This window comes from Oncorhynchus tshawytscha, linkage group LG13 (genome assembly GCF_018296145.1).
Source record: "Oncorhynchus tshawytscha isolate Ot180627B linkage group LG13, Otsh_v2.0, whole genome shotgun sequence".
In the NCBI taxonomy this organism is placed as follows: domain Eukaryota; kingdom Metazoa; phylum Chordata; class Actinopteri; order Salmoniformes; family Salmonidae; genus Oncorhynchus; species Oncorhynchus tshawytscha.
Genome location: NC_056441.1, coordinates 54,096,964 through 54,124,557, shown reverse-complemented (window position 1 = coordinate 54,124,557; position 27,594 = coordinate 54,096,964). Strand labels below are relative to the sequence as shown.

The 27,594-nt window shown below is 45.5% G+C and overlaps 1 protein-coding gene across 6 annotated transcripts in view; it reads left to right on the top strand.

Moving 5' to 3' along the window:
• The window catches only part of LOC112266065, a 73,187-nt gene that overhangs the window by 17,880 nt on the left and 27,713 nt on the right, over positions 1-27,594 (top strand). For 3 of the 6 annotated variants that reach the window (XM_042295928.1, XM_042295930.1, XM_042295929.1), the window contains exons 2-3: positions 18,149-18,226; positions 23,967-24,370. In XM_042295928.1, the coding sequence (XP_042151862.1) occupies positions 18,178-18,226; positions 23,967-24,370 (453 nt within the window). In that variant the 5' untranslated portion in view covers positions 18,149-18,177. The other 3 variants (XM_042295932.1, XM_042295931.1, XM_042295933.1) reach the window with 3 other exon arrangements.

The following is a 27,594-nucleotide window of genomic DNA, read 5'->3' as shown; positions in this document are numbered from 1 at the left end:
CTCTCTTTCTCCTCTCCTCTTTCTCCTCTCTTTTCTTTCCTCCTCCTCTTCTTTCTCCTTTCCTCTTCTCTCCTTTCTCCTTCGTCTTTCTCCTCTCCCCTCCTCTTCTTTTCTCCTCTCTCTTTCTCCTCCTCTTCTTTTTCTCCTTTCGTCTTTCTCCTCTCTTCTCCTTTCTTTCTCCTCTCCTCTTTCCCTTTTCTTTCTCTTTCTTCTCTTTTTCCCCTCTCCTTTCCCCTCTCTTCTTTCTCCTTCCTTCTTTCTCCCTCTCCTCTCCTCCTCTTTCCCCTCTTTCTCTCCTCTTCTCCTTTCTTTCTCCTCTCCTTTTCTCCTCTCTTCCTCCTTCCTCTCAGCTTCTCCTCTCCTTTTCCTCTTTCTCCTCTCTTCTTTCTCCTTTCCTCTTTCTCCTCTCCTCTTTCCCCTTTTTCTCCTTTTCTCCTTTCCTTTTCTCCTCTCTTTCTCTTCCTTCCCTTGTTTCCTTTCTCCTTTCTCCTCTCTCCTCTTTCTCCTCTCCTTTCTCCTTCCTCTTTTTCTCCTTCCTTTCTCCCTTTCTCCTCTTCCTCTTTCCTCCTCTTTCTCCTCCCTCTCTTTCTTTCTCCTTTTCTTTCTCCTTCTCCTCTTTCTCCTCTTTCTCTTTCCCTCTCCTCTTTTCTCCTCTTCTCTTTCTCTTTCTCCTTTCTCCTCTTTCTCCTCTCTCTTGATGAAATCTCTTTCTCTCTCTTCTTTCTCCTCTCGTCTTTCTCCTCTCTTCTTTCTCCTTTCTCTTTCTCCTCTCTTCTTTCTCCTTTCTCTTCTCCTCTTCTCTTTCTCCTCTTCTCTTTTCTCCTCTCGTCTTTCTCCTCTCTTCTTTCTCTCCTCCTTTCGTCTTTCTCCTCTCTTCTTTCTCCTTTCCTCTTTCTCCTCTCTTCTTTCTCCTTTCCTCTTTCTCCTCTCCTTTCTCTTTCCTCTCCCTTCCTTTTCTCCTTTCTCTTTCTCCTTTCTCTTCTCCTCTTCCTTTCTCCTCTCTTTTCTCCTCTCCTCTTTCCTCTTTCTCCTCTCTGTCTTTCTCCTTTCTCTCTTTCTCCTCTCTGTCTTTCTCCTCTCTTCTTTCTCCTTTTTCGTCTTTCCCCTTTCCTCTTTCTCCTTTTGTCTTTCCTCTCTCTTTCTCCTTTCTCTTTAGTCTTTCTCCTCTCCTCTTTCTCTCTTCTTTCCCTTTCTTCTTTCTCCTCTTTCTTTCTTTCTCCTTTCTCTTTCTCCTTTCTCTTTCCTCTTCTCTTTCCCTCTCTTCTTTCTCCTCCTTCTGTTCTCCTCTTTTAGAATTCTCCTCTCCTCTTATATTGGGGAGCCCTTTTTTCCTTGAGGCAGCTGGGATTGAGCTGGGATAAGATCAGCGTCAACTCACCATCAGTCCCCCAAGAATATGTTTTTCTCGACTCTGATCCTGTGTTCTGCCTTTCAACTGGAATGGATCCTTTATCCGGAGGCTGCTTCAAGAGGGAAACTTTTAAGACTCCGGAGACGGCACATCGAAAACACCACTCCCTTTTTCCTGTCCAGTCTCTTGACTTTAGCAAAAACCAAACTGAAAAAAAGAGGGAAACGAGGCTCCTTCTGGTCGACTCTTTCCAGCATTCTCTCTTGACAACAAGGTTGATGAAATCCGGAAGGGTAGCATTCCAGAGGGACATCAGAGACTGTAACGTTCTTTGCTTCACGGAAACATGGCTCACTGGAGAGACGCTATCCGAGGCGGTGCAGCCAGCGGGTTTCTCCATGCATCGCGCCGACAGAAACAAACATCTTTCTGGTAAGAAGAGGGGCGGGGGCGTATGCCTTATGGCTAACGAGACATGGTTTGATGAAAGAAACATACAGGAACTCAAATCCTTCTGTTCACCTGATTTAGAATTCCTCACAATCAAATGTAGACCGCTTATCTACAAGAGAATTCTCTTCGATTATAATCACAGCCGTATATATCCCCCCAAGCAGACGCGATGGCTCTGAACGAACTTTATTTGACTCTTTGCAAACTGGAATCCATTTATCCGGAGGCTGCATTCATTGTGGAGCTGGGGATTTTAACAAGGCTAATCTGAAAACAAGACTCCCTAAATTTTATCAGCATATCGATTGCGCAACCAGGGTATCTTTGGCCCTGCAACCTTCAGCATATCGAGGCATTGTCTCATAACTTCCGCAATGCATATAAGGCCCTGCCCCCCCTCCTTTCGGAAAAGCTGACCACGACTCCATTTTGTTGATCCCTGCCTACATACAGAAACTAAAACAAGAGGCTCCCACGCTGAGGTCTGTCCAACGCTGGTCCGACTCAAGCTGACTCCACACTCCAAGACTGCTTCCATCACGTGGACTGGGAGATGTTGAAGATAACAATATTGACGAATACGCTGATTCGGTGTGCAAGTTCATTAGAACGTGCGTTGAAGATGTCGTTCCCATAGCAACGATTAAAACATTCCCTAACCAGAAGCCGTGGATTGATGGCAGCGTTCGCGTGAAACTGAAAGCGCAAACCACTGCTTTTAATCAGGGCAAGGTGACTGGTAACATGACCGAACACAAACAGTGCAGCTATTCCCTCCGCAAGGCTATCAAACAAGCTAAGCGTCAGTACAGAGACAAAGTAGAATCTCAATTCAACGGCTCAGACACAAGAGGCATGTGGCAGGGTCTACAGTCAATCACGGACTACAAGAAGAAATCCAGCCCAGTCACGGGCCAGGATGTCTTGCTCCCAGGCAGACTAAATAACTTTTTTGCCCGCTTTGAGGACAATACAGTGCCACTGACACGGCCTGCAACGAAAACATGCGGACTCTCCTTCACTGCAGCCGAGGTGAGTAAGACATTTAAACGTGTTAACCCTCGCAAGACTGCAGGCCCAGACGGCATCCCCAGCCGCGCCCTCAGAGCATGCGCAGACCAGCTGGCCGGTGTGTTTACGGACATATTTAATCAATCCCTATACCAGTCTGCTGTTCCCACATGCTTCAAGTGGGCCACCATTGTTCCTGTTCCCAAGAAAGCTAAGGTAACTGAGCTAAACAACTACCGCCCCGTAGCACTCACTTCCGTCATCATGAAGTGCTTTGAGAGACTAGTCAAGGACCATATCACCTCCACCCTACCTGACACCCTAGACCCACTCCAATTTGCTTACCGCCCAAATAGGTCCACAGACGATGCAATCTCAACCACACTGCACACTGCCCTAACCCATCTGGACAAGAGGAATACCTATGTGAGAATGCTGTTCATCGACTACAGCTCGGCATTCAACACCATAGTACCCTCCAAGCTCGTCATCAAGCTCGAGACCATGGGTCTCGACCCCGCCCTGTGCAACTGGGTACTGGACTTCCTGACGGGCCGCCCCCAGGTGGTGAGGGTAGGCAACAACATCTCCACCCCGCTGATCCTCAACACTGGGGCCCCACAAGGGTGCGTTCTGAGCCCTCTCCTGTACTCCCTGTTCACCCACGACTGCGTGGCCACGCACGCCTCCAACTCAATCATCAAGTTTGCGGACGACACAACAGTGGTAGGCTTGATTACCAACAACGACGAGACGGCCTACAGGGAGGAGGTGAAGGCCCTCGGAGTTTGGTGTCAGGAAAATAACCTCACACTCAACGTCAACAAAACTAAGGATATGATTGTGGACTTCAGGAAACAGCAGAGGGAACATCCCCCGATCCACATCGATGGAACAGTAGTGGAGAGGGTAGCAAGTTTTAAGTTCCTCGGCATACACATCACAGACAAACTAAATTGGTCCACTCACACAGACAGCATCGTGAAGAAGGCGCAGCAGCGCCTCTTCAACCTCAGGAGGCTGAAGAAATTCGGCTTGTCACCAAAAGCACTCACAAACTTCTACAGATGCACAATCGAGAGCATCCTGGCGGGCTGTATCACCGCCTGGTACGGCAACTGCTCCGCCCACAACCGTAAGGCTCTCCAGAGGGTAGTAAGGTCTGCACAACGCATCACCGGGGGCAAACTACCTGCCCTCCAGGACACCTACACCACCCGATGTTACAGGAAGGCCATAAAGATCATCAAGGACATCAACCACCCGAGCCACTGCCTGTTCACCCCGCTATCATCCAGAAGGCGAGGTCAGTACAGGTGCATCAAAGCTGGGACCGAGAGACTGAAAAACAGCTTCTATCTCAAGGCCATCAGACTGTTAAACAGCCACCACTAACATTGAGTGGCTGCTGCCAGCACACTGACACTGACACTGACTCAACTCCAGCCACTTTAATAATGGGAATTGATGGGAAATGATGTAAATATATCACTAGCCACTTTAAACAATGCTACCTTATATAATGTTACTTACCCTACATTATTCATCTCATATGCATACGTATATACTGTACTCTATATCATCGACTGCATCCTTATGTAATACATGTATCACTAGCCACTTTAACTATGCCACTTTGTTTACATACTCATCTCATATGTATATACTGTACTCGATACCATCTACTGTATCTTGCCTATGCTGCTCTGTACCATCACTCATTCATATATCCTTATGTACATATTCTTTATACCCTTACACTGTGTATAAGACAGTAGTTTTGGAATTGTTAGTTAGATTACTTGTTGGTTATTACTGCATTGTCGGAACTAGAAGCACAAGCATTTCGCTACACTCGCATTAACATCTGCTAACCATGTGTATGTGACAAATAAAATTTGATTTGATTTCGATTTGATTTCATTTCATTCCCATGTGCAGGTATGTATATTGTGGGTTTGTGTGGTTATGTGATTTTATTTCTGTGTGCCAGTGTGTATATTGTGGTTGTGAGTGGCTGTGAATGTGTTCATTTGTCTGTCAGGTGACTCAGGACCACACTGTCTCTTGGGAAGGTTTTCCATGTGTCATCAATCCCACTTCTCCCTCTCACGGCACACACACATAAATGTGTCTCCTCCCCCAGGTCCATGGCCCCCACTCTTTCCTTGCGACCCCTTCATTGTAAATACCCCGTCTCCCCATCCTCACTCCTCCAACTTACATCCCCATCTCTTTCCCAATACCTCTTCAGCTCTTTCTCTTCCAACGTCTCTCCTCCCCTGGCTTCATGCACTGTGTATGACACCTTTCTGCCTTTCCTGGCACCTCTGTGCCCATTAACCCCCCCTACAATACAGTACAAAGAAAGCAGACTGTGTTGTCAACCCCTACAGTACAGTACAACACCACACAGACCGACACGTAATTCTCTTCTATAGTACGTCTCAGCATCTATAATTGGTCCCGTGCATGCACAAAGAGAAATGCAATTTCCCTCCTGGCACGTGGAGCCTTTTGGATCCCAGTGCCTCCCCCATTGCCTTTCCTCATGGCCCCATTCTTGACTACAGCCGATGACACATTTATAGAGCTCCAGGAAGTTTGGATGTTACAGCTTGTTACAGCTTTACCAGGCCAATTTGATGGATTTTCTTCCCCCCTTATGGAGGTTCTCTAGAGGATTGATGGCCAGAAAGGAGCAGAACACAGGATCATTCTAGTCTCTTGTCTCTGATTGCTGACATCACAAGGTCGATGTCAACTGCCCCATGCCATGGCGGTTAGTGTCCCTGTTACACCAACTTCTCCCTGGTGGTGTCGCCACATTGTTTCCTCGGTAATTGCTCACGTGCAGCACGTTACTGAACAACACAGCTGTTATTTCGATGGAGCGGCTGCTTGACGTAGTTAACCAGAATTGCAACTTCTGCATAAACAGCATCCTTTCATAAAACGGGCCTACATAGGCCAACAGATGTTGACCCTAAGTCAACCCGGCTCAGAAAACTTGTCCATCACACCCAATTGAAAATCTTCTAAAATCACATTTTGTGTTCGTCGTTGGCCACAGCAGCACGACTGTGTCCGTCTGCTTCAAATAACTTCCGACGACTAGTCCAGATCATAAAGTGTCTGCTATGAAATGACACATATTACATCTGTATATTTAGATCTCTGAACCTACTGAGTCTACTGTAATTCACCATGACTCAACAAAACGCTATGTATTATCTGCCCCTGGTCAGCTGACTCGACAGAAGACTATTGTCTCTGACTAGACTTCTGAGGGTCCTACTAATTTAGCGGTTGAGACGACTGAGTGTTCAGCTCATTAATTGAGCACCAAGATAACAAAAGAACAACTGTTGCAAGGCAGGACCATGAGCGAACGGAGACAACGTACCGGGTGCCCTACATACAGTACAGTAGCTTATACTCCACCTCTGGACCGGATCTCTTTAGACTAACACCCTTACCTCTCCTGACCAGACACAGTTTATTCTATGTGCCTGTGTGTATGTTTCTGGGCGACTGTATGAGTTTGTCTATGTGTGTTAGTGTGTGTTCCACATGCGCGTGCCGTCCCCCTACCCCAGCGTTTTCCATTAGGATCGTGGGCTTGTCCAGCCCTCCCTCCCCACTCCCTCCCTGACACAAAAGAAGCCCTTTGTTGTCTGAGAGAATAAGGAGGTGGCAGGAGAGAAGAGTCTGGGCTGTGGCCCACTATGGGCTGCTGGGCCTCTCTGATCCAGGGGGAACGTGGAGTCAGCTGGTCCTCTGACAATGGCCGCTGCCCGCTCTGCCTCTGGATGGACAATGGAGCGACCTCTCTGTCGCTGACGCACACGCCCCCGTTGTTGTGGTCCCCAGCGGTCATCGTCCCTCTCGTTTTTGTAGCCCCCCCATCCTCCTTGCCTCCAAAACGGACCCCATCTGTGACCCTGTCAACTGTTGAACATCCCAAGGTTGCCTCCCCTCTCCCTCCCCACACGCATACTGTGTGTTCAAGAGTACATTGTGTGCATGTGTGTGTTCAATTGTTCAGTAGGTTGACCGTTTCCCTCATCACATCCTTGACACAGATTCCAGGGAAGTTTGATGAGGTCATAAACACTGCGCTGTGAATTTGCTTACCTGTCATACCCTGACCTTAGAGATCCTTTTAATTCTCTATTTGGTTAGGTCAGGGTGTGTCAAGGGTGGGAAATCTATGTTTTCTATTTCTTTGTTGGCCTGGTATGGTTCCCAATCAGAGGCAGCTGTCTATCGTTGTCTCTGATTGGGGATCATATTTAAGCAGACTTTTCCCACCTGTTTGTGGGATCTTGTTTTTGTGTAGCTGCCTGTGAGCAGCCAAGAACGTCACGTTTCGTTTTCTTCTGTATTGTTTTTGGTGAGTTGCATATGTATTAAATATGTGGAACTCTAAGTACGCTGCGCCTTGGTCCATTCATTCAGACGAGTGTGACACAAGATCCCACTACCCACGAACCAAGCAGCGTGCCCAGGAGGAGCAGGGATCCTGGGCCTGGGAGGAAAGCCAGGAGTGGAGGACATCCTGGACGTGGGACGAAATCATGGCAGGAGACAGAAGCAGAAGCCATGGAAGCAAGCGGAGGCAGCGAAGGAGCAACAGCGACGACGCCGGTGTTCGCGGCCACAAAGACAGCCCAAAGGACTGGGGGGGAGCACACGAGACAACCTGGGAGGAGGTAGAGAGAGACAACCTGGGAGGAGGTGGAGAGGTGATCGGTCGACCCAGGGAGAGTGCCAGAGCCCGCCTGGGAGTCAATAGAACAGTGCGAGGAGGGATACCGGAGAATGGAGTTGGCGAGGAGTATGCGGCAACGCAGGCGTTTGGAAGTGCGGGTCAACAGTCCGGTGCAATCTGTGCCGGTCCCACGCATCAGTCCTCCAGGCAGCTGTCTATCGTTGTCTCTGATTGGGGATCATATTTAGGCAGCCTTTTCCCACCTGTTGTTTGTGGGATCTTGTTTTTGTGTAGCTGGCTGTGAGCAGCCCAGAACGTCACGTTTGCATATTTATTAAACATGTGGAACTCGGCGCCTTGGCCCATTCATTCAGACGAGCGTGACATTATCTAAAACCACAATCTCACAAGTCCAATGTTACCTAGTGATTTTCCCCAGGATCACTTTGTGTGTTTTTGGGATTGTGACATCAGTTATCTCAAGTTATTCGAGCTATAAGCTGTCAGCTCAGATGGTAGAGCTGAGGAACCTATGGCAGTGGGTAGAGATTTACAACAGTTCAATTGTTCTATTATTGGTTCTAGTAAATTTAGCTAGCTAGCTTTCTGGATAGCCAATAATTGTTTGGAATCCTATCTTGCGTCATGCCTATAATTTTGAGATGGGACATAACGACCAGCCAGATGGGACCAGTCGGCTGGAATTGTTCATAGGAATTATGCAATTGTTAATAGGAATCAACTCTAACGGCTCGACTGACATCTGCATGGTTCTGTGGATTGGATCTATGTGTCAGGTTTCAGGTGAGACCCAAGTGCGGACTGTGTTGAAGTAACAATGTTTATTATAACAACAGGGGCAGGCAAACGACAGGTCAAAGCAGGCAGGGGTCGATAATGCAGAGAAGTGGCAAAGGTACAGGACGGCAGGCAGTCTCAGGGGCTGGCAGAGTAGTCAGGCAGGCGGGCTCAGAGTCAGGACAGGCAAGGGTCAAAACCAGGAGGATGAGAAAAAGAGAGACTGGGGGAAAAACAGGAGCTGAGAAAATGCTCGTTGACTTGAACAAACAAGATGAACTGGCACAGACAGACAGAAAACACAGGTATAAATACCCAGGGGATAAGTGGGGAAGATGGGTGACACATGGAGCGGGGTGGGGATAAGAACAAGGACAGGTAAAACAGATCAGGGCATGACACTATGAGTTCAACAGCATAACAGACACTTGATCAATCAATCAATCAATCAAATGTATTTATAAAGCCCTTCTTACATCAGCTGATGTCACAAAGTGCTGTACAGAAACCAGCCTACAACCCCAAACAGCAAGCAATGCAGGTGTAGCTGCATGGTGGCTAGGAAAAACTCCATAGAAAGGCCAACACCTAGGAAGAAACCTAGAGAGGAACCAGGCTGTGGGGTGGCCAGTCCTCTTCTGGCTGTGTCGGGTGGAGATTAGAACAGAACATGGCCAAGTTGTTCAAATGTTCATAGATGACCAGCAGGGTCAAATAATAATAATCACAGTGGTTGTGGAGGGGGCAACAGGTCAGCACCTCAGGAGTAAATGTCAGTTGGCTTTTCATAGCCGATCAGTGAGTTCAACAGCATAACAGACACTTGATCAATGTGTTCAACAGCATAACAGACACTTGATCAATGTGTTCAACAGCATAACAGACACTTGATCAATGTGTTCAACAGCATAACAGACACTTGATCAATGTGTTCAACAGCATAACAGACACTTGATCAATGTGTTCAACAGCATAACAGACACTTGATCAATGTGTTCAACAGCATAACAGACACTTGCATTAGAATAACAAAGTTCAGAGTGGATGACTGGAATTGGAACACAGTCATTTTTACTGGATTAAACGTGTATTATTAGACTCGTGGTGGTTTTGATTAGAGTAATTTTGTTTAACTAGGAATAGAGCTTTATCTACTATGGCCTTAATGAGCCACATTATGGTTTTGTTTTTTAGTAACTGTTTTATGGAAAAGGAACACATCAGTTGATAAAACTGTACATCACTATAGAAAAGTACAGGCTGAGCCTGAACTAAGTTAAAAATATACAACTCAAGGCTATGGTCAGTGAAAAATGCACATCTAGTGCAATTTTATTTCGCTCACACAAACAGGCATACACTGACACAATCACACACAGACACACAGAACAGGCACACAAAGTACACACAGATGCATGCCCATGCGCGCACACACACACACACACACACACACACTCTGAAGCAGCTGTTCTCTCCCGTAGTTGTGTTCTGTCAGCGAGAAGGTTGGTTTCTATCCGTCGGCCGTGTCAGGTAGCATAGCTGAGCTGAAAGAGCTCTCGGATGCGACCGAAATGTGCCAGATTACAGGGTCATAATGATGTACCAGGAACATTGTAGAGTGCTCAGAGAACACTACAGTACACACTGTTGTACAAGGGGGCTTGGGGGTGACTGCTACGCTTCAGCAAAGTCCCTCTAACCTCACTGTAACCTCAGTTAACCAGATGTTGCCCCCCCCACACACACACACACACACAGACAAACACTATTAGAAACAACACTTAGAAGGTTTTGTGGGGGAAGCAAAGTTAATTCTTACCACAATTCAGGAATTTCCCAGCAAACAAGCGGTGGAGCCAAGAAGATATATATGGGGTAGACCCACAGGGCCGAGTGGTGTTGTGAAGAATTCTGAAGGATTCATCGTAGCGCTTACAAGAAGAGACATGGCTTTTAATTAGGTAATACAGCACTGGAAACAGGCCCTGGAAATGAAATGGGGGAGTTGGGGTGAGATAATTTTTTGAGGACATGGCTTGGAATAGCTCCAGGACAATTTCTTCATTTCTCATGGCTGCAAAAAGTCCAGAACAGATCATTGAACTTGGCTAATGAAGTAACGTTGGATTTCCATCGCAGACTTGAACCATTATGATAGATGGAGAGAGGCCTATGTGGCCTGCGTCATGCCAACACAAACACAAAGACACGGTTCTTTGTTCCCAATATTGAGGCTTTCGATTTGAACTCCTACACAACCCACAGAAAGGTCTTCAGTTGGAGGACAATGACAGATTAGAGGGATTGCTTCATTCCCAGTAGATGAAGCCCTTTCCTTGCTCTGTCATGCTGTGGAATTCTTGGCAAAACAAGCAAGTTGGAAGAGTTCAAACAGAAATGTCAAATTTCGGTGTCAAAAACATTTCCCTCCGATACTGGACTTGGACTACCCTAATCGCTGCCACTCGCCATACTTCCTCAATGATGCTTTGGCGGTGGAGAAAGTGAGGGTCGGGGCAGGTGCCGAGGAAGCGAGGGCCCTGTCTCACGGACATAAACAAACACCTCACATCGACTGTAACACGAAGCTCTGAACCTTCCATTGTCCCAGTCTGTAATCCCCAGATATTTTAGGATGACTTCCATCATTCCTGTTCCCAACAACTCTAAAGCTTCAAGCCACAGTGACTAATGCCCTGTGCTCACATCTGCAATCATGAAGTGCTTTGAAAGGCTGTTTATGGCACACATCAACTCTAGCTCAGCGTTTAACGCCATTGTTCCCTCCAAGCTCGTCACCAAGCTTAGGACCCTGAGAGTGAACACCTCTCTCTGCAACTGGATCCTGGACTTCCTGACGGGGTGACCCCAGGTAGTGAGGGTAGGCAACATCACCTCCGCCACGCTGACCCTCTGCATGGGGGCCCCACGGGGATGTATGCTTCAGTGGTGGTCAGTGCCCTTTAAGATGAGGGAGGACAATTTATTTTTCATTGGATGACTCTCATCCAAAATGCAGGTATGTTTACCCCCTGATCACATGTAAACACAGTTCACCCTCATAACAGCCACGTTGTGTTCCTTCTCTTCCCTTCGCTTGTGGTCTTCAATGCACAACACATCAGCTGTATGTGACCAGGCGAAAAAACCTTTCCAAGCCAAACCATATCATAACCGCTACACACAGCCTACATCGTTGTCACCATATTAGCTAAAGTAACATCATAGTCAGCACAGCTAATATAACTAAAACATTAGTAAACCTGCTACAATCATGCAGTAACGTTAGTATACAGTCAGTAAGCAGTTACGGTGGCAATAAATGAGTACCAAAAGCTCCAATGTTGTGTGTTGTGTTGGAAAGTCATAGCCAGCTAGCTAGCATAGCATCCCTCTGTTTGAGCAGGGTGTTTCATTAGGCTAAACTAGCTAGCTGCATTTGCTAGCTAAGTAAGTGAAAAAACATGACAATCTCTCTCTCTCTCTTTCTCTCTTACTTCTCCTTTATTTTGGAATAAATAAATTTCTTCAAAACTGATCAACTATTGTCTTTCTCTCTATTTGAGTGAACTACTCACCACATTTTATACAATGCAGTGCTAGCTAGCTGTAGGTTATGCTTTCAGTACTATATTCGTTCTCTGATCCTTTAATTGGGTGGACAACATGTCAGTTCAGGCTGCAAGAGCTCTGATATGTTGAAGGACGTCCTCCGGAAGTTGTCATAATTGTTGTGTAAACCTACGGAAGGGGCTGAGAACCATGAACCTCCTAGGCTTTGCACTGAAGTCAATTTACCCAGAGAAGGACGGAAGCTAGCTGTCCTCCGGATCCTCACTACTCTGGACGGTTCTGACTTAGAATATGTGGACAACTACAAATACCTAGGTGTCTGGTTAGACTGTAAACTCTCTTTCCAGACTCACATTAAGCATCTCCAATCCAAAATTAAATCTAGAATCGGCTTCCTATTTCGCAACAAAGCATCCTTCACTCATGCTGCCAAACATTGCAGTCTATCACAGTGCCATCCATTTTGTCACCAAAGCCCCATATACTACCCACCACTGCAACCTGTACACTCTTGTTGGCTGGCCCTCGCTTCGCACTCGTCGCCAAACCCACTGGCTCTAGGTCATCTACAAGTCTTTGCTAGGTAAAGCCCCGCCTTAACTCAGCTCACTGGTCACCATAGCAGCTCCCACCCCATAGCACACGCTCCAGCAGGTATATCTCTCTGGTCACCCCAAAAGCCAATTCCTCCTTTGGTCACCTTTCCTTCGAGTTCTCTGCTGCCAATGACTGGAACGAACTGCAAAAATCACTGAACCTGGAGACTCATATCTCCCTCACTAGCATTAAGCACCAGCTGTCAGAGCAGCTCACAGATCACTGCACCTGTACATAGCCCATCTGTAAATAGCCCATCCAACTACCTCATCCCCTTACTGTATTTATTTATTTATCTTGCTCCTTTGCACCCCAGTATCGCTACTTGTACATTCATCTTCTGCACATCAATCACTCCAGTTTAATTGGTATATTGTAATTACTTCGCCACCATGGCCTATTTATTGCCTTGCCTTATTTTACCTCATTTGCACACACTGTGTATGGACTTTTTCTACTGTATTATTGACTGTATGTTTGTTTATTCCATGTGTAACTGTTGTTGTATGTGTCGAACTGCTTTGCTTTATCTTGGCATGGTCGCAGTTGTAAATGAGAACTTGTTCTCAACTAGCCTACCTGGTTAAATAAAGGTGAAATAAATCCAAAATAAATCAAAATAAAACACAAATAGTGTGTTTAAATCAGTTATTTGGTGACGTGGTTATATTTAGTATAGTTGTATCTAAAATTATAACTTTTTAAATGTTATACAATTGACATTTTTATGAAATCCACTGAGGAGGATGGTCCTCCCCTTCCTCTTCTGAGGAGTCTCCACTGGTGTGCTTAGTCCCCTCCTGTACTCTCTGTTCAAGTTTTCTGACAACATGACGGTGGTAGGTCTGATCACCAGTGATGATGAGACAGCCTACAGGGAGGAGGTCAGTGACCTGGCAGTGTGGTGCCGGGACAACAAACTCTCCCTCAATGTCAGTAAGACCAAGGAGCTGATCGTGGACTACAGGAAAACGCGGGGGCGAGCACGCCCCCATCCACATTGACAGGGCTGTAGGGGAGCGGGTTAAGAGCTTCAAGTTCCTCAGGGTCTAAATCACAAAGGACTTAAAATGGTCCACACACACGTGCACAGCCCTAAGGAGGTTGAAAAAGTTTGGCATGGACGCTCAAATCCTCAATAAGTTCTACAGCTGTACCATTGAGAGCATCTTGACTAGCTGCATCGCCTCTTGGTATGGCAACAGCACTGCCCTCGATTGCATGGCGCTACAGTAGATGGAGCGGACAGCCCAGCACATCACTGAGGACGGGCTCCCTACCATCCAGTACCTCTATATCAGGTGGTGTGAAAGGAAGGCCCGGAAAAATCGTCAAAGACTCCACCCACCCACCCAAGCCATAGACTCTCTGCTTCCGCACGGCAATCATTACCGGTGCATCAAGTCTGACACTGAACAGCTTCTATCCCTAAGCCAATATACTGCTAAATAGAGAACAAAATGTTTACACAGACTATCTGAGTTGACCCTTGCATTTATTTATTTTTTTGCACTGTCTCTATGCACTCACGGACACTGACACTCAAACACACACATAACATGCACACGCATTTATATGGACTCTACACACACACACACTTCCAATACTCTACTCAGCAAACTGGATGCAGTCTATCACAGTGCCAGCCGTTTTGTTACCAAAGCCCCTTATACCACCCACCACTGCGACCTGTATGCTCTAGTCGGCTGGCCCTCGCTACATATTCGTCGCCAGACCCACTGGCTCCAGGTCATCTATAAGTCTATGCTGGGTAAAGCTCCCCCTTATCTCAGCTCACTGGTCACGATAACAACACCCACCCGTAGCACGCGCTCCGGCAGGTATATCTCACCGGCCATCCCCAAAGCCAACACCTCCTTTGGCCGCCTTTCCTTACAGTTCTCTGCTGCCAGTGCCTGGAACGAATTGCAAAAATCGCTGAAGCTGGAGACTTATATTTCCCTCATTAACTTTAAACATCAGCTATCTGAGCAGCTAATCGATCGCTGCAGCTGTACATAGTCCATCTGTAAATAGCCCACCCAATACCTACCTCATCCCCATATTGTTTTTATTTACTTTTCTGCTATTTTGCACACCAGTATCACTACTTGCACCTCATCATCTGCTCATCTATCACTCCAGTGTTAATCTGCTAAATTGTAATTACTTTGCTACTATGGCCTATTTATTGCCTTACCTCCTCACGCCATTTGCACACACTGTATATAGACTTTTTTTTTCTTCTATTGTGTTATTGACTGTACGCTTGTTTATTCCATGTGTACCTCTGTGTTGTTGTTTGTGTCGCACTGCTTTCCTTTATCTTGGCCAGTTCGCAGTTGTAAATGAGAACTTATTCTCAACCAGCTTACCTGGTTAAATAAAGGTGAAATAAAATACAAAATAAAACACACACTCACACTCACACACACTCGCCACATACAATCTTGATTTATGCTGCTGCTACTGTTTATCATACATCCTGATGCCTAGTCACCTTACCCCTATACATATCTGCCTGTCACTCCAGTATCCCTGTCACCTTACCCCTATACATATCTACCTCCATCACTCCAGTATCCCTGTCACCTTACCCCTATACATATCTGCCTGTCACTCCAGTATACCTGTCACCTTACCCCTATACATATCTACCTCCATCCCTCCAGTATCCCTGTCTCCTTACGCCTATACATATCTACCTCCATCACTCCAGTATCCCTGTCTCCTTACCCCTATACATATCTACCTCCATCACTCCAGTATCCCTGTCACCTTACCCCTATACATATCTACCTCCATCACTCCAGTATCCCTGTCACCTTACCCCTATACATATCTACCTCCATCACTCCAGTATCCCTGTCACCTTACCCCTATACATATCTACCTCCATCACTCCAGTATCCCTGTCACCTTACCCCTATACATATCTACCTCCATCACTCCAGTATCCCTGTCACCTGTCCCCTATACATATCTACCTCCACCCCAGTATCCCTGTCACCTTACATACATATCTACCTCCATCACACCAGTATCCCTGTCACCTGACCCCTATACATATCTACCTCCATCACTCCAGTATCCCTGTCACCTGACCCCCTGTCTATACATATCTACCTCCATCACTCCAGTATCCCTGTCACCTTACCCCTATACATATCTACCTCCATCACTCCAGTATCCCTGTCACCTTACCCCTATACATATCTACCTATCACATATCCCTACCTCCATCACTCCAGTATCCCTGTCACCTCACCTTACCCCTATACATATCTACCTCCATCACTCCAGTATCCCTGTCACCCCTATACCTACCTCCATCACATATCCCTACCCCTCCATCACTCCAGTATCCCTGTCACCTTACCCCTATACATATCTACCTCCATCACTCCAGTATCCCTGTCACCTTACCCCTATACATATCTACCTCCATCACTCCAGTATCCCTGTCACCTTACCCCTATACATATCTACCTCCATCACTCCAGTATCCCTGTCACCTTACCCCTATACATATCTACCTCCATCACTCCAGTATCCCTGTCACCTTACCCCTATACATATCTACCTCCATCACTCCAGTATCCCTGTCTCCTTACCCCTATACATATCTACCTCCATCACTCCAGTATCCCTGTCTCCTTACCCCTATACATATCTACCTCCATCACTCCAGTATCCCTGTCACCTTACCCCTATACATATCTACCTCCATCCCTCCAGTATCCCTGTCACCTTACCCCTATACATATCTACCTCCATCCCTCCAGTATCCCTTCACTTTGTAAATATGGTATTAGAACTGACCCTGTATCATAGCTTCTTACTTTCTTGTGTTCTTCTTATTTCAAATGTTCATTTCTTGTGTGTTTTTGTTCAACCTCATGTGCTAATTTGATATTGACCACTGCATTGTTGGGTTTAGAGCTTCCAAGAAAGGCATTTCGCCGTACTTGTGGTACACGTGACATTAAAACGTGAAACTTGAACGCCACTCCTAAAGACTTCCTGTCTGCCAGCGCCACAGCCCTGGTCCCCTTCCTCCAAAGCGCATGCTCAACACACTGCTATAGAACCAGAGAAGAGCACATTCTTGTTTCACAGCCAAACATTACATATGTTCTGTTTCCTCTGGGATGTGTGTGTGTGTGTGTGTGTGTGTGTGTGTGTGTGTGTGTGTGTGTGTGTGTGTGTGTGTGTGTGTGTGTGTGTGTGTGTGTGTGTGTGTGTGTGTGTGTGTGTGTGTGTGTGTGTGTGTGTGTGTGTGTGTGTGTGTGTGTGTGTGTGTGTGTGTGTGTGTGTGTGGAGAAATAAAATAATTCTTCCATGCGGCTGTGTGTGCCCTCCTCCCCTCTTATTTCCCAAACAGCATCTCTCATGTTTCAGCCATTTAATTGCTTTGGCTCCAAGTCCCCCCTCCTCTCCCTTTCTATGCTTTCGTCTCCGAGTGAAAGGAGCGGAAGGCACTTCAGTGCTGATTAAAGTCTGCTTTTGGCTTCACTCTGTCTAAACCGAATGGAGTGGGCTTCACTGGATTGGAATCATAGCCTGAGAAAAGGCCCTTTTGAATTAGAAGCTCCTGCAACTCTGGTACTTTCTCAGGTATTTGTTCTGTGTCTTTGTTTAAGAGGCCTCAGAAGTGACACCCAACCAGTAGAGAGAATGTATCGCCGTAGAACATCCACTGTGTGTCGTGTAAAAGTGGTTTAAAACCACCACCTGAAAGTGGTGAATGGTGAAAGAATACATTCCTAAAGTCTGTTAAAAGATAGAACCCGAGTGAAGTCATGTCCTAATTCTCTGCTCGTGCACATTGCAGAGGCCTTTGTTGTATTCCCATCAAAGGGACTGTGTAATTTGGGTCCAATTCAGATTTCCACTGTAAATGGGGGTCCAGTTCAGATTGACTTAGGTACACACTCTCGTGGGCAATAGATAGAAATAAGTTTCTTTGCAGAAATAACCATACTTTCATGGCAGTGCTGTCTGCCCTACAGTGTGCCCTACAGTATGCCCTACAGTGTGCCCTACAGTATGCCCTACAGTGTGCCCTACAGTATGCCCTACAGTGTGCCCTACAGTATGCCCTACAGTGTGCCCTACACAGTCTGCCCTACAGTATGTGCCCTACAGTATGCCCTACAGTATGCCCTACAGTGTGCCCTACAGTACAGTGCCCTACAGTATGCCCTACAGTATGCCCTACAGTATGCCCTGCCCTACAGTGTGCCCTACAGTATGCCCTACAGTATGCCCTACAGTGTGCCCTACAGTACAGTATGCCCTACAGTGTGCCCTACAGTATGCCCTACAGTGTGCCCTACAGTCTGCCCTACAGTGTGCCCTACAGTGTGCCCTACAGTATGCCCTACAGTGTGCCCTACAGTATGCCCTACAGTGCCCTACAGTGTATGCCCTACAGTATGCCCTACAGTGTGCCCTACAGTATGCCCTACAGTGTGCCCTACAGTATGCCCTACAGTATGCCCTACAGTGTGCCCTACAGTATGCCCTACAGTATGCCCTACAGTATGCCCTACAGTGTGCCCTACCGTATGTCCTATGTTGCACAATGACAACTGTATTTGGCAAATTTCTTTCATTGTTGTGATGTTTTGGTTGATTGTCCTTTACAGGTTTCCACTTCCTGTGACACCATCACACCATGCCTGAGGGGGCTGGCCGAGGCAGCCAGAGAAAGCCCAGCAACCAAGGTCAGAGGTCAACACTGACACTGTCACACCTGTGACGTTATTGTTGTGTGACGTCAGAGTATTCTATTCAACCTCAGATGTTTTAATATACTCTATGTCAATGTATGCAAAAAATGAATGTACCTACTGTAAATTCATATTTACAATGTCTTTATCTTGTTTGGTTATTGTTACCTCAGCAGTTTCACACTGTAGCTACAATATAGTTAAAGATGCACCCCAGGATCTTAAGCACAATACATTTGTAACGAGTTGCACAAATTGGATTCGTAAAACATATCACACAAAATGGATGACGTCGTACACAATTGGATGACGTCGTACACAATTGGATGACGTCGTACACTAAAAAACGGGGACCCGTTTTGGCTCTTGAGCACCACTTTCAAAACTACTGGCTGAAACTATACAAACGTTTGAGAGTGCATCTTTAATGATAATGGAAGAGCTCAGTAATGAGCTAGCATTATGAAGAGCCACTAAGGTGCATTTCTGGTGTAACATTGGAGTTCTTGTTAACGGGATAGAATTAGAGTGCATGTTCTGTTTCCTGTATGTTTCGTGGCCCCTCGCAAAGTATAATGTTTACAATGTTTAGGGGTAAAAAGAGAAGAAATCTCTCTATTCAGATTATACAGAAGAAAATAGGCTACAGAGCACGCCCAAGATAAGGGTGTCCAGTTAGCATAGGAATGACAACATGTCCAAATTGTCAAATTGACAAGAGGGAAGTGGTGAGACTATGGGAGGGCACTGCACGTGACTATATTTAGGCCTTAGTCTGCCCCTCTTCCACACCCCAAGTTTTCCCAACAAAGAGAGTGCTTATATTAACAGAGTCAATCATGACTGAAAATGTTGTGCAAATGCACAGACAATGTGAATTGTTTAAGGGTGTTCACTTCTCATTGGAAAGTCCTCTGTAAACATAGGGAAGTTGGAAGGCCTTAGAGTGGCCTAGCTTTGGCTCAGCGTTGTGAAGGTTCACAAGATCAGATTTATGGGATTTATTGTACTGCATTGCAGGGTCATTTATTCCAACATAGAAAATACTGTTTCGCATAATGAAAAGTATGTTGCACTGCTTTTATAGGTATTTTTATGGATTTGTTTTTTCACCCTTTATTTAACCAGGAAAGCCCTTTAGTCGTTCCGGGGTCCGCTATAGTTTCACTCACTTAGCGGGGTCTCCTTATATTATGTATTCTTTCAGGTTACTAGTACAGTCTCCTAACTCATTTGTACCGTCTAAGGCATTATCTTTCACTGACTGCCTGTCCCTCAGGTGTATTTAGCTCGTGAGAATGTTTGTTTTGCAGAATGCCCAGTGAGTTTCATCTAGATTAACACCCAGAAACACAGCGTGCTTGTTCGTCGTACTCACGGAGCCCAGTGGAGGCCCACCAGGCAGCCCACTGTACTTTATGTCAAACACATCTCACAGAGACTCAGCCAGAGGAAAAGAGAGCTACTTTGTTGCCCTTTGAGCACTAGGTCAGTGTGACTTTGCCAGTTTGTGGTTAGTCGGACTCCCTACTAGTTTGTTGTTGCTGATGTTTTGGAATCTGCAAATGACCCTTCAAAGTCCAGTTAACGCGTCTCTCATTGAGCTCATTTGCACTTTCCCCCTGTCGCCCCTAGCAACAGCACCGATGTCAAGCGTGTTCTCAGCTAAAAACAGTGTGTTGTTGGTCCCGACCACATCCTCTGGTGGGTTGTCAGGTGCAGGCCTCGTTCTACACACAACAGTCGGTACTGTTTTTGTCAGTTAGCAGAAGATCATCTGTTTACTTTCTCTTTCCCAATATCAGACCTCAGGATAAGACCCAGATGCTGACAGTCCGAAGTAACAAAAGTTTATTGCAAAAACAGGGGGCAGGCAAACGACAGGTCAAGGGCAGGCAGAGGTCGGTAATCCAGAGCGGAGTCCGAAAGGTACAGAACGGCAGGCAGGCTCAGGGTCAGGGCAGGCAAAAAACTAGAAAACAGGGACTTGAGAGAAAACAGGAGGACGGGAAAAACGCTGGTAGACTTGATGAGGCAAGACGAACTGGCAACAGACAAACAGAGAACACATGTATAAATACACAGGGGATAATGGGGCTGATGGGCTACATCTAAAGGGGGTGGAGACAAGCACAAGTATAGGTGAAACAGATCAGGGTGTGACACTCAAAGCCCGTATTTGACACACACACACATCTGACTTGAAACTCCCCCAAATAACCAGTATTCTAAAACACCAAATAAGGCGAATGCAACATGAAAGGCCAGCATGTCCTTGTGGTTTTCTCTGCATGGTTCAGAGCTTTTTTTCAGTTTCAGAAAGACCAGAAAATAGCAGCTGTGCCAAGCTCTCTCACCTCCTGTCTGCCCTTGCTTCATAAGTGGCTTGCACCCTGACGTGTACTAAAACAGGAAATCTAAAAAATATTCTCTCTCTCTCTCTCTCTCACACTCACACTCACACTCACACACACACTCACACTCACACACACACACACACACACTCTGACAGTTCCTGTCTCTGTAGTCTGTACAGTCAGACTCACAAAGTGCTCTAGACAGGCCATTGCCAGATGAACGAGGTGAGATGGTGGTGTGCTGTCGGGGGAAAAAAACAATCTATTGTAGTAACTGATAGTTGAGTTGGAGTGTGGTTGACGTAACTGAATTTGGTTCAACACCGGGGCGGGCGGTGGATCCAGGCCAGAGGGTTCAGTGTGGGGTGTGGAGCTGGCTGGTCAGTGGTCTGAGAACTTTGCCTGAGTGGGACTGTCTGGGAGCTGAGCCCAAGTGTGTCAGTAGCAGCAGCAGTGTGGTGAATCAGTCGTTGGTTTGGATCCGGTAGATTAAACAGGCTGACCTCATGCGTTCTGGAGGGCAGGGGAGAGGCTGAGCTCACTGTTTAGCAGGTAGGTGAGTGTTGCTGTTTGCTGGAGTAGGTCTCTAATGGGTTATAACCATCAGTAGATGAAGGCATGCCCCTTTTGGCACTGCAGGAGACTGTTAGTACTGGTGATTGAGTTAGTGGGGCTGTCCTTAGCCCTCATTGGAGCATTACTGGATAAATGGAAATAGTAGACTGTTCAAGGCCTGCACTGACCAGTGTGCATATGCTTTATTTTACAGTAATATTTACCTGATTTGACTTTCTGGTTACATGGTCAATTGTTATTACACAATTCTGACCTAATAAATCATTCTTGTTTTTATGACATTAATGGTACTGTTCACCATTTTGTAGCAGGCAGTTAACAATACTGTGTTTAACTATTATATACTGTGCCAGAAAGTACCCATTGCTGCCACGTAATGTCTTAGCAAATACTAGGGAAATGGCAGCTGCAACAAATAAACCGCCGTTTATAAACTGTGTGGTTCCAGCACTGAACGCTGATTGGCTGACAGCCATGGTATATCAGACCGTATACCACGGGCATGACAAAACATGTATTTTTACTGCTCTAATTACGTTGGTAAACAGTTTATAATAGCAATAATGCACCTTGGGGGTTTGTGGTATATGGCCAATATACTGCAATTGTATATGCCTACCATGGCGCAGCTTTGGTGATACGTCAAGTGTTCCACTTGAGCCCACATGGGTCTCTTGAGTTGATTTCATTATACTCTTACGACTCAATTGCCAGTTTTCCCCCCCAAAATATGTGATTACGGTGACATTACTGTATAAAAAATGATTAGTTGACTCAACAAAATCCTACTCATGCTAGTAGCCCAGATTGGCTACAATCTTAGAGAAAAGGGTTCTACCCGGAACCAACAAGGGTTATTCAAAGGGGTCTCCTATAGGGATAGCCGCAGAACTTTTTTAGGTTGTAAATAGCACCTTTTTTTCTAAAAGTGTTAGTTTTTCTGAATGGGAGTGTTGGAAAACAACAGCTACCGCCCCGGCTTCAGGGTGTGGATAAAGACAATGGGTCAGGTATCATCTTTGACTAAAGCAATAAATATAGCAATGCGTATGCCCATGGAAACTCTATCCCTATACACATACTGCAAGGTTATAGTCTGTGTTAGCCTCAAATAAGGTAATTCCCAATTGGGCAGCCACTCAAATGGAAAACCCCCTCAGATTGGTTGTGAAAAATGTCTGCAATTAGAAAGTATAATATGAGTTTGGAGCAATTATACTGATTAATCCATTTTTCAAAATATAATTATTGGTTAACGATGCATCTGCCCTTTTGCACTAAGTGTCTTAACATAAATATCCAATGTGTTTATGGGATAAGGGCTACTTGACCTCATTTTAACCCATTGTAAAAACAAAACAATTTTAAAAAGTAATTGAATCCTTGTTTATAATACAATTAATTTTAATAGGATAGCTTATCATAATTTACCTTTCTGTTTCCCAAAGTGCTAAGATTTTTTTTATGCACAGTGATTCTCACCCGGCATCTTACTAAATAGATCACCACCAGTCAAGCATTCACATCTATGTTTAGCTGGAGGGCATATTCTGTTGTCTTTCTCTATTTTCTCTACTGAAGCTGTCCATATTTTCCATCCATATAAGACTGGAGTCATTCTACTGCTTTTCTTGGAACCAGGCCAACGTAGATAAACACTGCCCTTCAAGCAGCTCATGAGTTGGCTTAAATCAAATTCGGGACAATTCATTCGGCCAAAATGCTTTAGAATCTTGTGTGAATGCCCTCGAGCAAGGAAACCATAGTGAATGTCTACAACAGCTAGCTAATGGTTAAGGGAAGCTTTTGATAGATGGGGGGGTGCGCACCACGGTCACAGACGCACAATCATGGTTCATTGCAATTCATAGAGATTCATGATTACTTGGTGGAATATGGGTAACATTTGAACAAGAGAGGAACAATCCATAGAGGTTCTAATGAAGATTACGTAGCTAAATAAGGAGTTGTTGTTTTCATCGTTTAAGGGTTAGTGAGCTAGCGAGGCAAGTACCAGTCGTCTGAATTGAACAATTATGCCACAGGCAGTTATGGATTGTCCCTCTCCGTTGGCCCGAGAGGGCAGCCATTGTAGCACCACCACTTCTACATTTGACTCTCAACACAGTGAAAGTCTTTTTTTTTGTAGCCCGGGCTTATCTCATGCTCATTTACCGTGACAACCAGTCTATTTTCTCTCCAATTGTTTGCTTTCAGACAGAACTGTTCTCTGTCTAGTGTTCTGTTCCCTGTGTTTAATTGGCCTTGCCTGACAATGCTGAGATGGTCCCAGTAAAGGGAGTCACTGGGACCTCAGTGAATCTACTCCACCGACCGGCGGATAAAGCTGGGGGGGGGTTTGGTCTCTCTGTTTCCTGTCTGCCCTGATTTGGCTTTGTGTGTTTTTGCATAAAAGTGCAGGAGGTTGCCAGAACAAGAAGATTGACGGCGCGATTGTAGCAACCAAACTGTGAAAAAAAAGAGTTGTTCTCGTAGTTACACTGTTTTTTGGCACCCCTTGGTTCCTGCATGGCAGCTTTGTGGTCATGTTCAGAGGAACACAAAGGAAGCTGTTCAGTCAGCCTGTTCTGAAGTTCATGGCAGAAATCAACCTGCACATTAGTCTTGTAGTACTGTAAGTCTTTTGTCTTATTGTTCCCCAAGAGAAGAATTGCTCTGGCACCTCTTTCTGCTGATGGTTGGTTGGAATAGTTTGTGTTGATTTATGTTGACATGACATTGACTGTCTCATCCTTTTCTCTCCTCCTTTTCCACATCTTCTCCCTTCTTCCCTCACCCAGCTGCCAAGCGCCCCTCCTCCGTGTCCTCCCTGAGCAGCATTGTGGGTAGGATGGCCTCGTCGGAGAGTGCCTGCCGCGGGAGCTGCACCTCGGTCAACACGGTGTGCTCGGACAGCGACCGCACGGCCAGCCTCAGCTCCTCTGCCTCCTCTGCCTCCCTGCAGGACGTACACTCTTCCTCCTCCTCCTCGCTGCCCTACGGTGCCGTGCCTGCCTACCCCTCCTCACCGCAGCGCAATGGCTCCGACATCAGCCTGGACCTAACCCCTCTCTCCCTGCTCCCAGCGGGGGTAAGCCCTGCCACTGCCGCGTCCCCGCCCAAGCTGTCTCGCTTGGAGAGGGTGGCGCTGGAGATAGTGGAGACGGAGCAGGCGTATGTGAGGGACCTGAAGAGCATTGTAGAGGTAAGAAAGAAGTCTTCCTCTCCCCTTTCCTCCCCTCCTCTCATTTCCTCTCCTCCTGTCCTCAGTACTGTCTATGTGTCTCCTCTCTGAGATCTGGCGGGAATTACTACCACCATTCCTGGTACTTGGCACCATATTGATATGGAAAGAATAGGGTTTAACATGATCATCATATGGTTTACATATTGGCATGTATACAGTTTACAGTATACATATTGAGTTGATTATTTCTGAATTGGAAATACCACAATGCCTAATGACTATAATGAAACTGGAACTCATGGATACTATAGTTGTGTCAGCAGTTTTTCAACCCTTTTCTACGGAAGAACTCCTCGACTCTCCCACCAGCTTCCTATTAGTAAAATGTGAACAATGCTTTCATCCCCTCCTCGTTCAGTGGCCATCTTAGAGCCCTGTCTGGCCTCCCGGTGTGCCTCTGTGGCTACATCCATCAGTGGCCCAGGTGGAACGCGAAGCGGGCAAGAGGAGGGCATGGCACAGGATGAAAGCAGCAGTAAATCCAAGTCATTTCTTCAAAAGGATGTTTCATACTCCTATCCGACAGGGTCAGCTGACTTGTGACAATGAGGAGTCTGTGACTGATCACTCACACACGCTAACGTATCCTTGCATACGCACACACATACTTACACTCACACACACTGATACCACACTCGTGCACGCACATTTACATGCACGCACACACACAGATGGATGATTCGTTTGAGAAGGAACAGAGTGTGGTTGTTGAGTCAGAGGCCCTTTGGGTGGACGACAGTCAACACATTTATCATATTGCCATTGGAAGCTGATGGAACTAGAGGATTTAGCTGTGACTTTTAACTTCTCATGGCTGTGGTAGTATTGAGTAGCTTGGATGAATAAGGTGCCCAGAGGTGCCCAGAGTAAACTGCCTGCTACTCAGTCCCAGTTGCTAATATATGCATCGTATTAGTATATTTGGATAGAAAACACTCTGACGTTTGTAAAACTGTTTGAATGATGTCTGTGAGTATAACAGAACTCATATGGCAGGCAAAATCCTGAGAAAACATCCAACCAGGAAGTGGGAAATCTGAGGTTGGTCGTTTTTCAACTCATTCCCTATTGAAGATACAGTGGGATATTGGTCATGTTGCACTTCCTAAGGCTTCCACTAGATGTCAACAGTCTTTAGAACCTTGTCTGATGCTTCTACTGTGAAGTGGGGCCAAATGAGAGGGGAATGAGTCAGAGGTCTGGCAGAATGCCTTGAGCTCGTGACGCTCATTCACGTGAGAGCGAGCTCTGTTCAATTGCTTTTCTACACACAAAGGAATTCTCCCGTTGGAACATTATTAAAGATTTATGTTAAAAACATCCTAAAGATTGATTCTATACTTCGTTTGACATGTTTCTACGGACTGTAACGGAACTTTTGGACATTTTGTCTGCTCCTAGTGAACACGCTTCGTGAGTTTGGATATGTTTACCAAACGCGCTAACAAAGGGAGCTATTTGGACATAAACGATGAACATTATTGAACAAAACAAACATTTATTGTGCAACTGGGATTCCTGGGAGTGCATTCTGATAAAGATCATCAAAGGTAAGTGAATATTTATAATGTTATTTCTGACTTCTGTTGACTGCACAATATGGCGGATATCTTTTTGGCTTGTTTGGGGTCTGAGTGCCGTACTCAGATTATTGCATGGTTTGCTTTTTCCGTAAAGCTTTTTTGAAATCTGACACAGCGGTTGCATTAAGGAGAAGTGTATCTAAAATTCCATGTATAACACTTGTATTTTCATCAACATTTATAATGAGTATTTCTGTAAATTGATGTTGCTCTCTGCAAAAACACCAGATGTTTTTGGAACTACTGAACATAACGCGCCAATGTATACTGAGATTTTTGATATAAATATGAACTTAATCAAACAAAACATACATGTATTGTGGAACATGAAGTCCTATGAGTGTCATCTGATGAAGATCATCAAAGGTTAGTGATTCATTCTATCTCTATTTCTGATTTTTGTGACTCCTCTCTTTGGCTGGGATAATGGCTGTGCTTTTCTGTGACTTGGCTCTGACCTAACATACTCGTTTGTGGTGCTTTCGCCATAAGGCTTATTTGAAATCGGACACTGTGGTGGGATTAACAAGAAGTGTATCTTTAAAATGGTGTGAAATACTTGTATGTTTGAGTAATTTTCATTATGGGATTTCTGTTGTTTTGAATTTGGCGCCCTGCAATTTCACTGGCTGTTGTCATATCGATCCCGTTAGCGGGATCTCAGCCCTAAGAATTAAGGTATGTCAGGAATCAGGAGTCTCTCTACGGGATTGAGGAGGAAAAGAGAGGAAAGACAGCCTTTAAAAGGAATAGAGGAAGTGACATCACTTTGATGTCTCATTTTTGTTTTGGCCAGCGCTCCCTTGAAAAAGTAATTTGCATCTCTTTTCCTGGTTTAGTGTTATGATTAGGTTTAGGTTTAGGTTTATGTTTAGGGTTAGGTTTAGGTTTATGTTTAGTTATAGGGTTAGGTTTAGGGTTAGATTTAGGTGTAGGGTTAGGGTTAGGTTTAGATATTGTGTAGAGGTTAGGCTAAAAGTCCATTTATACTTGATCTGAAAATGTGGTCGGTATGTGTGATGCAATTGCGGAGCTTCCAGAGGCATGCAGAGACCAAATCAAGCTCCGTACCACATCGCCGTGCACCTCTCAAATTGTGTAACAATGCGGAGAGCTCTGCATTGACAGGATTGGCTGACAGTTGGTGAGGGTGGGAGGCCCTGTATAAACACAAACTCACTTCCTTGACAACTTCCTTCACAACAGCTCTGCTCCGTTAAGTACAAGAAGTATGAGAGCCCTGACGCCTGCGGAGGCTGCGTTGCAGTAAATGCTGTAAATCAAATCAAATCAAATGTCATTGGTCACATACACATGGTTAGCAGATGTTATTGCGAGTGTAGCGAAAATGCTTGTGCTTCTAGTTCCGACAGTGCAGCAAAATCTAAAAAGTAATCTAACAATTACACAACAACTACCTAATACACACAAATCTAACTAAAGCAATGGAATAAGAATATATCCATATAAATATATGGATGAGCAATGACAGAGCGGCACAGGAAAGATGCAATAGATGGTATAAAATACAGTATATACATATGAGATGAGTAATGCAAGGTATGTAAACATTATTAAAGTGACTAGTGATCCATGTAA